Genomic DNA, 14175 nt, shown 5'->3' on the forward strand with positions numbered 1-14175 from the left:
TTCGCAGCGCTGATCGTTACCCCTCACGAATGGGGCGACGACTCACCGCCCATTTTCCGAACCGCCATTTTGAAACTGTCTGAGTTCAACTGGCTCCTGTCTGCGTGGATGGTAAGACCCGCGTTGTTTTTTTGCGCTCCTTTCAGCGTTTTTCTTATGCTCACACTAAACGAACAGATTACCCATTAGAGATATCTAGTTCACTTTCCGGTGGTTATTGAAACTGTCATTTAAAGCCCGGGGCAGCTACCAGGCAAGCCAGAGCGGGATGACTTAATGCTTTGTAAACACTGTTTGTGGGCGGGACGTTGTAGCATGACGGCTAGCCCTTTGGGGTGCAGTTTGAAAATGAGATAACTAGCTGCGTGCAAGACTGCTCTGCGCGCTTAACTTTCTAAAAAGTCAAGCCCCGCGCTTACATTCCCACGGGAATCTGGCAGTAGGCTGTTTTATGCTTAGTATAGTTTGCAAATAAGAGTAAATGAAATACCCACTGTAATACTGCTAGCATGTGATGCGAGGCAAAAACCGCGCGCGTAACTAACAGGAATATTCTGATGATTTATTATTTGTTTTAAAGAGTTTGTCATTCTCACTCCTTGCATATTTACCCATGTGAGCATTTATGATTCGATTGCCGTCGCATAATTGTGCGCGTTTGACGTTTCATTTAATTACTCTCAGTACGGGTTTCATTATTGTAGTGTATTTTGAATTTGAAGAGTGAAAATTCATTTAATGAAAGGTGACGGGAATGCTCCGTGATCGGTTTGAACGTCCGGTAATGCGCCGTAACCTGGAGCGGCCACCCCGCTGATCATATCCCTCTCCTCTGTCCACAGACCGGCTAGCAGCCATGTCGGGGGAACTCGCTGAGGAAGCAGGGGGGCTGCAGGGGGCAGCTGACAACTTGGAAGAAGACAGTGGTGGAAAGGAGCAGAGTCCTAGAGGCCAGGAGCTGCAGCGTAAATCTGATCTCCTTTCGAACTTCTCATTTTATCTCATCCAGCCTTTCTGGCCAAGTGTCACAAATTAGTTTCCTTTTGCATTTCAGGTAAGCCACAGTTTTGACCCTTTTGTTTTAACAGAAATGGCCGAAATAATTGAAAGAAAAAGGGAGAAAAAGTCAGTCCAAAGACTGGATCTGCAGATTGGCAAGCCTGCAGAACCACTGAAGATAGAGGAAGGTAAGGAGTCCTTGTGATGTCTCAAGAAATAGGTCCATGGCGTGCCTCTCCCAGCCCCCGGTTAAGAGAGCTCTGCGGTGAATGATTACAGCTAGGCGTCCCCTATCATCAGTGGGATCTTGTACTGGAACATAAGAAATTTACAAACTAGAGGAGGCCATTTGGCCCATCAAGCTCGTTTGGGGAGAACTTAACTAATAATTTAATTAACATAAGGATACGCAGAATTTATACACATTACCAACTTATGGCCGTCACAGAACACATCTCTTTAATAGTTTAGATGTACCTACTAAACTGCTCGCCAAATTGTGCGCATAAGTAAATGTATGTATGGTATCGAAAAGTTTTTGAACCCAATATCTAAAGGCCTGGTGATTATTGCGCATGTGCACATACTGTGATTATATTGTGGTGTGATATTTTCACAGCCCTATTTAAACCCTGTGGTCAGTAGTGTAAACCTGTCAGCACTGTGCCCTTGAGTAAAACCCTAACCCTAACTTCTCTGGGGATGCTGAGTGCTGGCTGACTTGCTCTCTGATCACAGGCTTTCCTCTTTCGCCATTGCTTTGGGCAAACACACCTGCTAAATACATAAATTTAATTCCTGTAGGAAGAGGCATGAAGCTGGGATATATTGAACACGTGGCTTATTATATTGGAAGGACGAAGGCCGACGAACTGAAACCTCTGCACAAGATTTTATTTAATCGTCCAGGAGCTGTAAGTAAGCTCTGTTATTATTTGTGTATGCGTGAATTTTTTGTGAAATGCTGTAGTTTAAAAATAATTAAATTAGACTTAAACTAGTCCTTACCAAGGTAACCTTTGGGGCAGCAGGTGGGTTTGTGCCTGACAAACATGGGTTAGACACACAGACAGTGGGTTTTCAGCAGGAGAGCTATTTAATTCTGTTTTGTAAACATTTTTACTTTAAATATGTAATGTTAGAGTGTAAAGTTGGCACCCACTAAATTTCCCACATGTGGGACTAATAAAGGCTATCGTCTCTTACCGTATGTGCCACTAAGTAGACACACAGACATGTGCGAAGTTAGGCTTTTAATTACATTCGATTGTGATGTCCAGGTACTGCGTACTTTAACACTGTCATGCTTATGGGCCCTACTGCACAGGTGGCCTCCCTGAAGAAAAACATCCGGCAGTTCAGCGGCTTTTTGTTTGAAGCTTCCAGTGACCCTTATAACAAAAAACGAGATGTAATAAAGAGGTACAGTGTCTGAATCCCGCCTGGCATCATCCAGATTGAATCTGTGTGGACTGTAAGAGGACTGGACTCCTCCTCCTTCTCCTCCTCATTATTACAGGACAGACCAAAGCAATCTGAACCCGATACTCATGGCATGGTTGAGTAATAAGTGTTTTTAGGCAATCAAACTGATAGACAGCCGGTGTTGTGAAGTGATTTCTCTTCTGTTAAGCTAATGCACTGATTTCAGCTCGATCCAGCTGACCGTTTCCCTCTGGCCCTCATTCAGGCTTACGTTGGCCGGCCTGAAGAACATCTGTACCATTCTAGACCTGGAGACCAGTGGCACTCATGATATTGTAGTTGACAGAATTTTGACATTTCTCCTAAACCCAAAGACGAGGGAGCGGGTAAGCCACGAGCCACTGTAGTACGGTGCTTGCCAGTGCATTTGGGGAAATTTGTGTGTTTAAATGATTCTCAGAATGATCATTATTCATGTTGTTAAAGAACAAAAGTGTTTTTATTGGAGAATTATAGCTGCCGCTTGTGCTTTTTGCTATGGACAGCCCTTACCAAAGAAGAGGAAGAGAGCCAGCAGTAGCAAGTCCAAAGCCATCATTATTGACTCAAGCAGTGACGATGAGGTCAGCCATGGTGACAAAGGCTGGGCTTCGGCACCCAAGAGTCGGGAGATGATAGACGATGATGATGACAGTTCTTCCAATGAAAATGATGAAGTCAAGGTCGTTCTCGATGGTGACCATATAGGGGATGAAGATAATGCAACAGAAAAGGTTGGTCAGCTCATCTTGACCCTGGTAAATGTTTTCTCGTACGTGTGCCATGCAGTATCCGTGACAAGTGCACACTCTGCAGATGGACAGGCTAAACGCACTCGATGCATTTGGGAAAATGTCCTGCTCCATCTGCAAATGGCAGTATCTGCCCTGAGTTCCTGTTGAATGAAAATTGGAAAATGTAAACATAGAGTGTCATCCACGGCACAGAGAATCTGGGTGGTGTCTGTTGCCATTCTTTACATCTTTGGCTGGGTCTTTGTTCCTGATTTCTGGAGGATGATCGTGTCTGGCTGCATTATTCTGTCTGAGCAAAGTCATTAGCCGGTAAAGCTGTACAGCACTTCAGGTTCAGGGGTGTCTGTGTTCATGCTCTTTGTCTGCCCCCCTTCACTGCCCCCCAAGATGGATCCCACACGCAAGACCACCGCTAAACAGAAAGCGCCAGGAGCCAAGAAGACCTTGGCGAAAAAGCTGTCTGCAGTGAAGAAAAGGCCTGCCAGCCGGAAGACCCCCGGGGTCAAGAAGAAGATGGAGAGCATCAAAGCTGTGACCCTAAAACAAAAATCCAAAGCCAAGATCACAAAGGCGGCCGAGGAAGAGAAATCGGCCACATCGGACCTGTCTGACAATGACAGCGAGCAGGACGAGGTGAAGCCAGACCTACATCCGGCACACTGCGGCTTGTGCGTTTCTGTGGTCTGTTTGGGTCTGGCTGTGATCCAAGACGACATTCATTGTGCCACCTTTCCAGACACCGAAAAGTGCCAAGAAGAGGCCGGTTCCCACCATGGCGAAGCCGGCAGCCAAAACGAAGAAGGCGGACAGCAGCAGCAGTAGCAGCAAGATGACCGGCAGCAAAAGCAAAGGTGTGGCCACATTTCCCCACTAGTCTGTTTAATCGCCATGGTCTCGTAACACTCTTGGTGCACCATTTGGTACAACCATTCTGTTGCCGTTGTAGAGCTGTGACTTCGTTCTTCTGCATGCCGCGGGGCCCTAACCCTAACCCTGCTCCTCTGCAGGGTCGGACATGGACGACAGCTCAGATAATGAGCCGCTGATCAAGCTGCTTAAGAAGCCGCCTACAGATGAGCAGCTGAGGGAGACCATCAACAGGCTGCTCAAGGATGCCAACCTGGAGGAGGTCACCATGAAGCACATGTACAAGAAGGTGCGTGTCCCTGTCCCTCTCGCAGCCCCCTCTCAGCAGGCAGAATCAGACCCCACTCTCTGCCGTTGGATCTTCTGGTATGATGTATTGGATGTTGTGTGCAGGTGTTTGAAACCTACCCTGAGTCTGACCTGACCGGCAGGAAGGCTTTCATCAAGCAGACTGTGAAAAAGGTGAGATCACAGCAGACCTTTGAGAATGTGGGGCTGCTTTTGTCTCTTAGTAATGAATCAGTGAAGTAGCAAAGAGTGGCTGAGTATGTAGTGGATGGCAGTCGGACAGGTTGTCTGTGCTGGTGCCTTCATGGCATCCTGGGCTGGATAAAGGCAGCGTCGTCTTCACTAGTAGACCTGAGGTGCTATGACTTTAAATCAACATGACAAGGAGACTAGAAGCATGGAGTCATCGTCTCCTGAATGTGGAGGTGTCATTGCATAGTAAATTAAATAATGTGATATTTTAATTTCCTTAAATAGTGATAATATGGGAAAACTATGTGCTGGATTGTTTTATTAGTGACAGTGGGGCTTTGTGTGTCTATTAAGACTGACCCTGGAACGTCAATAGAAAGAGATTAATATGACGAAATACAACTTTATATATAGACACTTGGAATAACAGCACTGCTGACATTCTGTGCAGGGAGTGTCCCTGAATTGTACTTCCTAGATAAGTGGGTGGATTTATTCGTGTTCCCCTGTGTCTGAGCCGACAATGTTTTCATAATGGGACGGATTGTAAGTTTGACCCAGGGCTGCTGAGTGACTCTCATTGCCTGTGCGGGTTTAGACGAGGGGTGGTGCTTGGCTAGAGCATGCAGAACATGACACATGAAGTATGCAGTTTTTTTTTTTATTTACCTCACTACTGACAGTAGTTCCCAAATCTCATCATCTCTCCAGTTAGCCATGTTAGGGTCTTCTGCCTGTACATGGCGCTCCTCCTGCGCTCTCGGGTGTTTTGTATTCTTCCGTCATCAACATGCCCGCATGCTTGCAGTGAATGATACGGAATTCTTCCTGCTTCATTCATGCATCGGTCGGAAATTGCTTGGACTTTGTAGTAGGGACTTAGCATGGTAGTCTGTCTGATGTCCGGTATGCAGTTGCGTTCCCACATACAACCCCTTGTGTAGAAAGTTTCAGGGTGGCAGTGCATGTCTGAGAGGGGCCACAGTGCAGATGTTTACTGGTTTTCTGTCTTTTTGTTTTACAGTTTATCTCCTGAAGAGGCACGTGTGATACCCATCTACACACTGGGAGCAGTTACAGCAGATTTTCATATTTGCATATTAGGAGTGAAAAACAGTGTACTATATTACTTGAGATTTTAAAGTTTTCTTCTAGTCTTAAGTGCTTGTATTTTTTTTTTTTCTTCATGAATGCAAGCTTTTTTAAAAAAAACATTTCTTTGTGTATTATAATTCAGGACGGCCTTTTATGCATATTTTTTGCTTAAAAGAATTTTACAATGAAGTCAGTTTAGCTGTGAATAGATTGGTGGCTTCCTAAGGTTAAACTCTGATTTTGAGTTATTTTTCTTTTGCATTTTTTTTTATTTTACGTGTAAATTCTTTACTATGGTGAGGTTGCAATTATGGCTTTTCCTCCTGTGATATCCCATCAAATATTGCTTTGCCTTTGTAAATTCTTATACAAGTACCTTGTTAATTTCCTTATCAAAGAGCTCATTTTGTATTTATGATGTGTTTTTATTCTTTAACTTCTTGTATTTGTGTAAATGTACCCAGGCATTCGTCTGCTATATAACATTTTATTGACAGACAGAATTATGCTTTGAAACCCACAGTGAGGTGGGTCATGAGTTCAGTTGAGTTTTATTTGTATAGCACATTTTCACCTTATTACATTCTCTCAAAGCACTTCACATTATCCCTGTCCAGAGACAACGGTGGCAAGGAAAAACTCCCTAGAAGGAAGGAACTTTGGGAGGAACCAGACCCAAAGGGGGGGGGGGCATCCTCGAGGGCCTGGGCAGGTGTCGAATGAAGATGAATTGCTAGTGACTGAGTAGTTTAACTTGTCTTATAATGTTATGCCAGGCAGTGATTGGCAGCTGAATAACTCCACCCACTGTGGGTTTTGACGCATCACTTCACCCAGAAACATTTCGCTAAAGACTTATTCGGTCTTTGTGGCCTCTCTTGTCTTCCCATTTATGTGACTAAATTTCAACAATCATAAATTAAATAATCCATCTGTACTTTATGCTAAAACGTGGACTTTTCATTATCTTGGTTCCAGTATTTCTTGAGATTTGTATAGTCTGGTCAAATTGTAAAGCCTTTAAAGTAAGGTGTACTATATTGTTCACTTGACCGACTTGTACTATATTGTTATATTGACCGACTTGCTGTCGGTCACTCTGTCCGTGGTTTTGCTGGCTCTGGTACATGCCTAAATATTTAATGCTCTAAAACCAATCTTTAGTTTGACTTATGTTTTTGATATTTTAATTCATCTTCTGTTGTGAAACTTGCTTTTAATTAAACCCCTTTTTATTGAATCTTTTTTTATTTTTTCCCAATTATTGATTAACAGTTGACAGTGAGTCCAGGGGATCGTTTCTTGTGTTTAACATGTTTTGTTCACTTCAGATACTGGTACAGATTTTACAGTTTATGGTGAGGGATGTGGTCTCGACAGGGGAAAACCATAGACTATGCATTTATTGTGGTGAGATTCCATTGGTTCTGCAAGGCTGTCATTAACAGTGCAGTATGGATTTGCAGATGTGGTGAGATGAAGCTGCTCTGTCAGCTTGGCAGGGTTCTCATTTGAACATGGACACACCTTAAGATTTAGCCACCTAATCCCCAGTGCGTGACATTCCCGAGGTGTGAGGGGTCAGCATATATGCTTATTGCAATACCTTTAGTATGCAATCACTTCTACACAATATGTTGGTTACATTCCCATCCTCATCACAACAAACTCAATCGCACCACCTAGTTGTTCCAATTGACAGAGACTAGATGGCATGCCATAGGGGTCACATTGTAGGTTTACATGAGGTCAGCTTGTCACACCGTGCAGCTGCCACAGTCACCTGATGTTGGAACCAATGGGCACGTGAGGGCACCCACACACATGAAGGTTCCGGTCACTCAGGACAGACCACACCAAGGGAGGATCGTCATATTGTGTGCCAAGTATTACCATAGGGTATGACATCATGGTGTGGGGAGCCATAGGGTATGATATCATGGTGTGGAGAGCCATTGGGTATGACATCATGGTGTGGGGAGCCATTGGGTATGACATCATGGTGTGTGGAGCCATAGGGTATGACATCATGGTGTGGGGAGCAATAGGGTATGACTTCAGGTCAGCTCTGTTAGTGATTCCGGGGACCCTGACGGCACAGCACTACCTCAGTGACATCCTGGATCTCTTACCCCTCCTGAGACAGCACCCTGGTACAGTCCTTCAACAAGGCAACACCCTTCCACATACGTCACATGTGTCTATGGACTGCCTGCATCATGCTGAGGTCCCACGTGCAGATTCATTTAATTTCCACCAGTCCGTCTGGGTGTTTAAATTTTTTTTGCCACTGAGTGTTTTTGTTATTTGTATTCTGGATAGAGCTTCGTTTAAACAGTACCGAAACACAATACAATAATACTACAAATTTTAAATTTAGCGAAAATTACACATAGATAGCTTTGAATAGCGTCCTGATATCATGGCCATCTTAAACGAAAGATGGATGGACACAAGGACAGATTTGGCTAAAAGCGGGTTCGTTCGTGCGTAAGGTAATAGCCGGTTCCAAGCTGTTTACAGTCCCTTTAGCTGGCCTGGGATCAGCGTCTCTCTTCCAGTCAAAACCTGGAACATTATGAACTAAACGATCGAACAGGTCCCAGGTCAGCATCTCAACGTACTTATTGCATTACGGACTTATGGGCTCGTTGTTAGGACCTTCGGACGCAGGCAAGACAAACTCCTACTTTACCGAATCACACTTTCTGAAAGAGAACAATTTACTTATATAAAAGCTAAATGTTACCCGTCTGTTGACATGCTATTTCCCTTTCTGTCGTTTGTTCGTTCATCTGTCTTTATTGAGCGACTTCTGAATTAATAAAGCGACCTTGTTACTCTGTTACAGTAACGCTGCAGTCGCGCCGATGGTTGTAACAACAGCAAAGCATCACGTGTGTTAGAAACGCCCGCCTTTCGAGCCCTTAAAAGTGTGCTTTATAGCGGCCTTCGGCGTTAACTTGTGATCCCGTTCATTTTATCGCCATTAGCAGGGCATTCAGCTTGTCATGGGTCCTCTCTGTCTCATAGGGGGTCGATCTTTTCTCCGCCAGATGCTGCCAGGCCTGCCGATGCTTAGTCGCGATTACTCCCTCAGCGTTTCCGCGGATCTGCTGCGGACGCGGGCGTTCATCGATGGCCGCTGGGTCTCCGCCGCTTCCTCGTTTGCAGTTCTGGACCCGGCGACGGGCAAGGAGATCGCCAGCGTGTCCGACTGCGGACCCCGGGAGGCCGAAGCCGCTGTCCGGGCAGCGTACGCGGCTTTCCAGGAGTGGAAGCGGCGCCCAGCGAAGGTGATCTGCCTATGGGGATTTGTGAATATCCACAAAATGCTTTCATGCGATTTTATTTTTAGCATGCACATTGCAAAATGTTGCAAAAATAGGCTGCAGAAACGTTATAATGTGTAGTTTTAGCGCTCTGTTGAGTCAAGACCAAAACGGGTCTGTGGAAGAAGGAACAATCGCCCAAGGCTAAAGCGAAAGCAAACTGGTCTCAGCATGGGATCGATTTGTCAGCTATTATATGTCGCACAATATATCAGCTACAGTTTCTATTGTCATTACAATAACCTATATACAATAACTACAAAAACGCTAAAATACATTTGTATAACAATATTAATACTATTCTGATTAGTGACAAACACCTTGCAAGTGTGGTGCGCGTCACGTCTGTTTGACACGTTAAGCTGATCGCTCATTTAAATGCACAGATGAATGGCGTGAAAAGCTGAACCTCTGACACGTTCTGCTATAGACGAATTTCAAACGTAGATATTCTGCATACATTTCGCTTTTATCCTGCTGTAACCCCCCGATTGGGTCAGTCTTTGAGACACGTCCACTTTAAATTTCAGTTTTTTTCCCACAATCATGTTCTAAACGGCCAGTATGCTGTTTGGCAAGGTGCCTTGTCGCTCTGGGATAGTTTTTTCACCCAGCGAACAGGTTTAGAGGTATGATTGATATTCTTCGCAAACAAATAATTCGCAGAATCTAGTTCAGAGTCAGCAGATATATAGTCAGGATCCGGACAGTGAAATGATTAATCTTGTGGTGTAAGAGAACATGGTAATTAATAGCGTTCACTTTAGGCTACCTTTGTACTCTGAAGCCACATAGTTAATTCAGCTGCATAAAAATAATTTCTTGTAATTTATATTATAAATGAAAAACTTCAACTTTTAAAGTGCCTGTATTTTGTAATGCTATGTACTGTACTTAATTCAATTTGATATTGAGCTAAAGAACATTACATAGCTCAACTTGTACGAGGCATCTCCAGGGGCAGGGTGGGGGTCCATTACTGTGGGTGACCTCGGCGATGGCCATCCGGCCATCGATATCTAAACCTTGCCTGTTTTGAATCTACAGGAGCGAAGCGTTTTCCTGAGGAAATGGTACGATTTGCTAACGCAGCACAAGGAGGACCTCGCTAAACTGATTACTGCTGAATGTGTAAGTGGTGTTTTCTTAAGTGTCAAAATGTTTAGTGTTTTAACGTTGAGGGCCAAGATGAATGCATCCAGTGGGTTGTGGTGGTCCAGACTCCAAACCAGGAATTATAACCATATAAATTATGATCATATCACCCACCTCTGCTCCAACAGTGAAGTATAATGTGAACATCAAGTCTGCATATAAGCAATGTAAAGTTTAAAAGAGCTCACACACGGACACGGTGAAAGGTAAAGCCCTGTTTAATAGTTTGGAAGGTAATTTCTCCCATCAGCAATATAGAAGTCAGATTGGAGAGCTTTGTCTCTTCCAGGGGAAACCTATGAAGGAATCCCTGGGAGAGATCGCCTACTCGGCCTCCTTCCTGGAGTGGTTCTCGGAGGAGGCCCGTCGCGTATACGGAGACATCGTCCCTTCCCCTGCCAAGGACCGGAAGATACTGTTGCTGAAGCAGCCGGTGGGCGTGGCCTCCATCATCACCCCGGTGTGTGCGGCCATCACTGAGGATAAGACTGCTGATTGGTGGGGTTATGATTCTGAGAAGCATGTGTTGGCCCAAACCACATGGGCAATGCATTCTGGGAAAAAGCCATTCAGTGCCAGATCTGTGTAGCTTGCAGTGTGCAGTGCGGTTTAACCCCTGACCTCCTCACTGCTGTACCTCCCCTGCTGCGGATTTGTCTCCTGTTTAGGTGATGCTGCAGAACCTGCTGCAGCCTCGCCTCCCAAAATGCGTGACGTTTCTCCCTTAACTCTCCCTGCAGTGGAACTTCCCCAGCGCCATGATCACCAGGAAAGTGGGCGCGGCCCTGGCTGCTGGCTGCACTGTCGTGGTGAAGCCGGCCGAGGACACGCCCCTCTCTGCTCTCGCTCTCGCTGAGGTCAGACTCTCCGCTTCTATGCTGCATGGTGTGAAATTGACTGGATGCAGTGGAGGTTTTGGGTTCAAGTCCCAGACTGGACTGACACGTCCTGTCTTTTATAGCTGGCTACACAGGCCGGGATCCCGGCCGGTGTGTTCAACGTGGTGCCCTGTTCCAGGGACCGTACCCCGGCTGTTGGAGAGATCCTCTGTACTGACCCCTTAGTGGCCAAAGTCTCCTTCACTGGGTCCACTGCCACTGGAAAGGTACAGACTTAAACCTGCGGGCTCAGATTCTAGGATCAGGTGCTCCATTAGGCGATCACGATTCACAGATTCACAATTGGTTCACAATTTAAATATCCACAAGATGTCCGACTCTGGAAGGAAATTTCAGTCAAAAGAATAACCATTTGCATGGTCTTTTTTATTCATTAATCCTGCACTGTTAGGAGGTAGCAGACTGCACAGCTCTGTTTGACTGCTTGTGGAACTCCACCCTGTAGATCCTTCTGAAGCATGCTGCTGACACCGTAAAGAAGGTCTCCATGGAGCTGGGTGGCCACGCCCCTTTCATCGTCTTTGACAGCGCCGACTTGGACAAGGCTGTGGCTGGTGCAATGGCCTCCAAGTTCAGGAACTCTGGCCAGGTACGAACATCCTGGGGGAGGGGGCTGAGAAGTCCTACCATGGCAACAGGTAGCATTGTGTTTAATGATCTGGGCTTGTAGCCTGTTTGTTTGTGGGTCGAGTCCCATGCAAGGTTCTATATCCATTTTTGAAATTCTTGCTTATCAGGTTTTTGGTTGAAAAGCGGTGTTTTGCTCTAAAAACTGATCTTCTCTCCCCCAAGACGTGCGTCTGCTCAAACCGCTTCCTAGTGCAGAGCGGGATCCACGACCGCTTCCTGGAGCGGCTGGGCAAGGCCATGGACTCGGAGCTGCGGGTGGGTCATGGATCTGAGCCCAGCACCACGCAGGGGCCCCTCATCAACGTCCGTGCCGTGGAAAAGGTACGCCGTCCTCTGTTTCTGCTTAACCTGGTTCTGGTGTCCAGGGCATCTTAGTTTAGTAGGTTACGGTTAATCAGGAGAGAACTTCGGTTCATATAAACTTGCCCTAGCAGTGCACTTCACACCTGCACTTAATGTTTCTCATTCCTTTTGAAGGTCACTTGGTGTCATCCTGCGATTCATGAGAATGTCCGATAGGTTAACAGCCATCTCTGGCATTAGAATGTCACACCCACCCTTTAGCTGGCTGGTTTTCGGTTATTCCCAGTGTCTCCTGCTTCACCTTGTTCTTGTGTACTGAAGTTTTAGAAACTTAGAGCCTGGAAGCAGCCTGCCTCGCAATGTAACCTTCTGCCAGCAGGACCAGGATTAAACCAGGATTTAAAAATAAGTAAATAAATATGGAGAGGTCACTTAATTTTTTCCTGAGCTGTACTTTGTGTCTGAGGCTTTGCATGTTCCAGGTTGAGCACCAGATCGCTGATGCAGTGGCTCAAGGGGCGACTGTCCTCCGGGGGGGTCGGAGGCTTGAGGGCTCCTTCATGCAGCCCACGCTTCTCGCCAACGTCACCACTGACATGCTCTGCACCCGGGAGGAGACCTTTGGGCCCCTGGTCCCCGTCCTCAAGTGAGTCCTAAGAAAACGTTGGGGGAGGGGGGGGGTTACACAAGGTTTCTCAGCCTCTGCTGTTGTCTGGTGGGTGGACCGTGATCATGTATGTGCCCCCCCCCAATTTGCACTGGAACACACTACCACAACTAGGTGATGGGTGACATGCAGCCCAATCAGAGCTCAGTTTCACCATCTAGCTTTGATATCGCTTTAATGTCAGGCAAAACCATGCTCATGAAGTCCGAACGTGCCTTGAACGCTGGCCGACAGGCAGGTACCGACTCATCGGCAGTTTCTGATGGATAGAAATCGGCTTGGTGCACTGCAGACTCATGACGCTCTGCCTCGATGGGCGCGCAGACATACATCAGGTGGCGGAAACAAAAGGGCTCCGGTGCTTCGTGAACTTTTATTTCTGGTCTCCAGGTTTGATAAGGAGGAGGAGGCTCTGGTCATCGCAAACGCCTCCCAAGTGGGCCTGGCAGGTGAGCCGACGGCTTTGTCTCAGGTCACACCTGCCGTGACTCGTCTAAAGTTAGTGACCAGCCTGAGCAAATCAACAAAAGTCTGTTTGAGGCATCTTTTTCTTTTCTCAAATCCACCAATTAGGTAACAGATTTTTTTTTCTCCACCCCTGCCACACCTCCCCAACAGGGTACTTCTTCTCCAGGGACATCGATCAGATCTGGCGCGTGGCCGAGCAGCTGGAGGTTGGCATGGTGGGGGTGAACGAGGGCCTGCTCTCCACGCCCGAGGCTGCCTTCGGGGGGGTCAAGCAGTCTGGTCTGGGCCGGGAAGGCTCCAAGTATGGCATCGAGGACTACCTGGATGTCAAGTACATGTGCTTCGGAGGCCTGACTCCATGAACGGCTGTGTGAAGATGGGACACTGAGGGTGGAAGTCAGTGTGTAGGTTTAATTGGTGATGTAGCTATACTGGAATTTATCAGCTGTTCAGGTGGCTTGTTTATGATGTGGAGATGAACTGAATCTGAAAGGAAACTTGTAAATATGTATAGATCTTAATCTTACTACAGGTCGGTGCAGGAAAAATTAAGGGCATGCGATGTAGTGAAGTCATTTCTAAGTAATCACTTAGTATTAGAGATTAGACTTTGAAACATCCATTCAAAGCTGAAACTGATTGCACTTAGCTTTTTTTTTTTTCCAATTAAAAATAATAATTAACTTGATGTTACTGACCAGCCATGCCACTGAATTATGGCTTCTTTATTAAATGTCTCCTTTAGGGTCAGATTATTGATTACCGGTACATAGAGATTAGATTATATTTTCGTAAATGTTTTTAGATATGTCATGTCTTTCTTGTCAGTTGTGTGTCTTTTTGAAAGGCCTAACAAGAGTGTGACTGACGTTTTCGATGCAGCTGACCTGATTCATTTAGCCGAAATGAAATCCGTCCATTGTGACCTTGACCTGAACCCTGTCTTGTTCTCTAAGCACACAGATGTCTTGCCAAATGCTGTGATGTGTCACTAAATTTTAGTGGTGATTGGTTGGTTGCGTCTCTATTTCTGAAAGAATGCGAACGATGCTGGTTTAGCC

General features: G+C 45.9%; 2 protein-coding genes across 6 annotated transcripts; both read left to right on the forward strand.

Moving 5' to 3' along the window:
• The first annotated feature begins 22 nt into the window (after window positions 1-22).
• dek (DEK proto-oncogene) lies at window positions 23-6900 on the forward strand. Of its 3 annotated transcripts, none has more exons than XM_049026890.1 (12): window positions 23-111; window positions 843-965; window positions 1089-1187; window positions 1804-1913; window positions 2327-2421; window positions 2690-2810; window positions 2970-3221; window positions 3606-3851; window positions 3955-4069; window positions 4226-4374; window positions 4479-4547; window positions 5590-6900. In XM_049026890.1, the coding sequence occupies exons 2-12, from the start codon at window positions 857-859 to the stop codon at window positions 5599-5601; spliced, it is 1377 nt and encodes a 458-aa protein (XP_048882847.1). In that variant the 5' UTR covers window positions 23-111; window positions 843-856; the 3' UTR covers window positions 5602-6900. The 3 variants fall into 3 exon arrangements, with proteins under 3 accessions (XP_048882847.1, XP_048882846.1, XP_048882848.1); XM_049026889.1 differs by lacking the exon at window positions 23-111 and adding an exon at window positions 147-615; XM_049026891.1 differs by lacking the exon at window positions 23-111 and adding an exon at window positions 151-615 and having other exon boundaries at window positions 2970-3197.
• Window positions 6901-8136: 1236 nt separating this feature from the next.
• On the forward strand, window positions 8137-14122 carry aldh5a1 (aldehyde dehydrogenase 5 family, member A1 (succinate-semialdehyde dehydrogenase)). Of its 3 annotated transcripts, none has more exons than XM_049026887.1 (11): window positions 8137-8155; window positions 8717-8956; window positions 10040-10123; window positions 10437-10607; window positions 10888-11004; window positions 11109-11252; window positions 11492-11635; window positions 11839-11997; window positions 12462-12625; window positions 13037-13095; window positions 13265-14122. In XM_049026887.1, the coding sequence occupies exons 2-11, from the start codon at window positions 8717-8719 to the stop codon at window positions 13474-13476; spliced, it is 1494 nt and encodes a 497-aa protein (XP_048882844.1). In that variant the 5' UTR covers window positions 8137-8155; the 3' UTR covers window positions 13477-14122. The 3 variants fall into 3 exon arrangements, with proteins under 3 accessions (XP_048882844.1, XP_048882843.1, XP_048882842.1); XM_049026886.1 differs by lacking the exon at window positions 8137-8155 and adding an exon at window positions 8189-8333; XM_049026885.1 differs by lacking the exon at window positions 8137-8155 and having other exon boundaries at window positions 8390-8956.
• Window positions 14123-14175: the final 53 nt, after the last annotated feature.

This window comes from Brienomyrus brachyistius, chromosome 9 (assembly GCF_023856365.1).
Source record: "Brienomyrus brachyistius isolate T26 chromosome 9, BBRACH_0.4, whole genome shotgun sequence".
Lineage (NCBI taxonomy): Eukaryota > Metazoa > Chordata > Actinopteri > Osteoglossiformes > Mormyridae > Brienomyrus > Brienomyrus brachyistius.